Consider the following 3979-nt stretch of genomic DNA (forward strand, 5'->3'; position numbering starts at 1 on the left):
GTTTGATCCATATAAGCAAAGATATATTATGGCAAGGTGTGATGGTGTGACACAGCCGGGGTTGGGGGTGAAATTCTCTGTGTATGTTGCTCCGTCAAAAACCCTTTGGATCAAAGCGTCCGTGCTGTTATTTTATCCAGGAAAGTGTTTCCCATTTCCCTTAATTCATGGCTGGTGACAGCAGTGAATGTGGCGTTGACTTCCCTCCAGTCTCTCTAGCACGAAATCACGGCGCCAGTCCCGTGACAGATAACACATACAAGACATTTACATCACTTACAACTTCATGCATTTCCATAAAGACTCCCTTGTCTTCTCCTTCTTCTGCCTGCTTCTATATAAATAGCAGCTCTGTGCCCATAGATGGAAACTATGCGGAAATCTAATGAGACCAAGAGACTTTCTTTCAAAGGTAGAGACCATCCTGCAGGGCAGGAGTCTGTGGCAGCTTATATATAACAGAGATTGACGAGAGCTTCACCGTTTAGCCTCCGGCTTCATGACATGAGATGATGCGATCAAATGCAGGACTTCTATATGATTATAGCCACAAATGTGTGTCCATCAAAGTCACTGCCCTTAATTTTACCCAGAAACTTAACTGTCCTGGAGAGAGAGAGAGAGAGAGAGAGACTTTGTGTAGGTCTGTTCCAAACAGCAAATCACTACACAAGGCAATAAACAGCAGCTGAGAATTCCCCTCTGGTCCGGAAACAGTGTTTTCTTTAATTTACCAGAAATATTTTAATTCTACCAGTTTTGAAGGGTTGTTGTATGTTCCCTTTGCAGTATTGGCCCTAGCGTAATATATTATACATTTTACACACGTGCACTAACCGCACCTATTTATATCAATGCATTGTCATCACTGGTTTTATTTAATGGTTAGGCTAACAAAAACTACATTTTAATTACACGATTATCCTGAAGGTGTCGGCAGTCATGCACCTTTATTCTCCCTGTTTATGCGGATATACTTTGGTGCAATTTATTTTTACTAAAGATTTGTTCATATTTGCCTTATTACCTACTGGTCTCAGAATTAAGGATATTATAATCACCTAATTCTAGTGTCGCCCACTTGTAAGGACCAACTACGCGTTCACGGGATACAGCTGAACGATAGTATTTCACAGCTGTAACAATTATAACTCATATTCTTCCATGCCTATCCTGTGTGTGTCATATCCTGTCTCACGTGTGTTTATTAAGTATTGGGTATTATTATTGTCTCTGTGTAGCAGGTCTGTGCCTGTGTTCTTTTCAAAGCTGGAACATAAAACAAAGAGCGAGCAGAGTAAATGAGCCGTTTGGTTTTCAGACATCAATTGTCTTCATATTCACTCCTCATTGTTTGCGCTGCGCTATTTCTGAAGAGAAGTCTTTGTTCTTCCTCGCAGACCGCTTAGGATCGGTTCTCCCCTTTAAAAGTGTTTACGATGTATTTATAGCATCAAATATTTATGTGCACTTCTGTGAGTGCTCGGTGGATTTTCTCTTTGTTGCTGAGAGTTTTAAGAATGATTGAATGGTCATTCGGTGACAAATGTTTGAGGCTCATCCTTTGCCACCATTCAACACGATTAACCCCAAACCGAACCATCAAGTCTGCGTCGAAAAAACCCACGAGCAAGTGCAGGGCGGAAAAAAGAATAGTGGATTCCAGGCGAGGGGGTGAAAAGGGGAGAGAGATGGGGGGACAATGAGGTTGTAAATGTTGGACAGGAAGGGGTGAGGGTGGGATCGTTGTTTTATTCTTTCTTGAGGCCACTGAAGTGCCCCGCCGTCTCCAGGATCCAATCCGTGTATAAAGCGCGAGTCTCCAAAATGGCGGCCGGTGAGATGAACGGACTGCAGGGGCCTCACGCTGCTGTCTGCTGACTGTAGAAAAGGGACAAACAATTTTGCAATGAAACAGGAACAAAAAATTTTGATGAAAAGATTGAATTGAGTCGCAGGAGGGGAGGGGTCGATCCAAGTCAAACAAACAAAGCCTACTCTAGTGTTTAAAACAAACCAAAAAAGAGAGACAGATTATAGCGGAATTTCTTTGTGGAACAATTATTGTGGAAACATTTATATAGTGTTAGAAGTTGATTGGGTTTAGAACAACATGAAGCTGCCTATTTCTGCCATTTAGGTGGGTCGGGGCTCCTTTTTGCACACTCTAATTGATGTCATTGGTTTAGTTGGTTCCTTGATCGATGGTGTTTAGTTTATATTGTCATCCTTTTTACTTTTTGAGTCAAAGTCATGGACACATATTTACAACGTATTTATAGTATTGTGTGTGTGTGTGAGTGTGTGTGTGTGTGTGTGTGTGTGTGTGTGTGTGTGTGTGTGTGTGTGTTTGTGTGTGTGTGTGTGTGTGTGTGTGCGTTTGTGTGTGCGTTTGTGTTTGTGTTTGTGTATATATGGGACTCCTGCACATTAAACTCACATGAGGACCCAATTGGGTTTTTACATCACATTTACTGAATTTTAACTTAATTTAAACATTACAATGAAGTTCACGTGCACACACACACACATGAATAATATATATATCTCTCTATATATAGTGAGATATATATTGTGCATGTGTCTCTCATTGAGCTCATCCAAAGAACCAAGGAATTAATTCACATTCCGTGTCAACTAAAATCAATGGCGGAGGGTCATCCACCATTCAATAAAATTAACCCCAAACCAAATCAACAAGTTTCCAGTTTTGTAATTGTGACGCTCTTACAATTGTTTCATCAAATAAAATAAATCTGAAGTGTTTAATGATTATGTTGGTAGTCATCAATTTAAATAAATTTGACTGTTAGTTTGCATATTTTCCTAAGTAATAAACCAAATCCGCTTTTGTTTGAGACTTGTAAATGTGAGGATTTGGTACTTTAATGAGATTTTAACTGGAAATGTTTAGTCCTTTACACTCCTGGTTAGAAAAAAAAATGCATGAAGACATTGGTGGGGTCTTATTGATTAGAAGTATTGATTGCGGGAAGTATTGATTAGATATTGCAACAATTTAGCTATAAACCCCAAAAATAACAAGCTTTGTCATAAAGAATTCATTGGGTTGTCTATATTTGTCCTTGTGGGTTATATATGTAAAAGTCAGTATGACCATGAGAAGATGTGAGATATAAGAATGCAGATTTTTCTTTAATAACCCAATCAATCAATTTCTCCTATTAGCTGCGGGCCGGAGGCGTGGACGCCAGACCTACAGCCGCTACCAGACCTTGGAGCTGGAGAAGGAGTTCCTGTTCAACCCCTACCTGACCCGGAAACGCCGCATCGAGGTGTCACACGCACTGGCGCTGACAGAGAGGCAGGTAAAGATCTGGTTTCAGAACAGGAGGATGAAGTGGAAGAAGGAGAACAACAAGGACAAGTTCCCCAGCAGCAAGAGTGAGCAGGAGGCCGTGGAGCGGGAAAGGAGGGAGAAGGAACTGCACGAGGGGGACGGAAGTGGAGGAAGCGGAAGTGGAGAAGGCGGAGGTGGAGGAGGAGGGGTCCCGGTGGCAGTGGCAGTGGCGGTGGCGGGCACAGCGGGACCACAGGCCCCTGTGAATGAGGATTGCTGCGAGAAAACCCACAAGCAAATGTAGGGAGGAAAGAAATAGTGGATTTCAGGGGAATGGGGTGAAAAGGGGAGAGGGACGGGGGACAATGAGGTTGTAAATGTTGGACAAGAAGGGGTTAGGGTGGGTGGGTTGGGGTCGTTGTTTTGTTCTTACTTGAGGCCACTGGACTGCCCCACCGTCTCCAGGATCCACACCACGTGAGGAAACGTGGGTTTCCAAAATGGCGACTGGTGAACTGGACGGACTGCAGGGGCCCCGCGCCGCTGTCTGCTGACTGTAGATGATGAAAAAAATGATGCAATGAAGCAAGAACACGAACTTGACAAAAAGAAAAAAAAGAAACATTGATTGGCGAGAGTGGAGGGGTCGATCCAAGTCAAGCAAGCAAAGCCTACTCT

The 3979-nt window shown here is 42.7% G+C and overlaps 1 protein-coding gene across 1 annotated transcript in view; it reads left to right on the plus strand.

The window, feature by feature from the left end:
* The window catches only part of hoxb8a (homeobox B8a), an 8752-nt gene extending 5128 nt beyond the window's left edge, over positions 1-3624 (plus strand). Inside the window, 2 exon segments of the mRNA XM_062407167.1 lie at positions 3190-3464; positions 3466-3624. Of these exon segments, the coding sequence (XP_062263151.1) occupies positions 3190-3464; positions 3466-3567 (377 nt within the window). The 3' untranslated portion in view covers positions 3568-3624.
* Positions 3625-3979: the final 355 nt, after the last annotated feature.

The sequence above is a fragment of the Platichthys flesus genome, chromosome 16, assembly GCF_949316205.1.
Source record: "Platichthys flesus chromosome 16, fPlaFle2.1, whole genome shotgun sequence".
In the NCBI taxonomy this organism is placed as follows: domain Eukaryota; kingdom Metazoa; phylum Chordata; class Actinopteri; order Pleuronectiformes; family Pleuronectidae; genus Platichthys; species Platichthys flesus.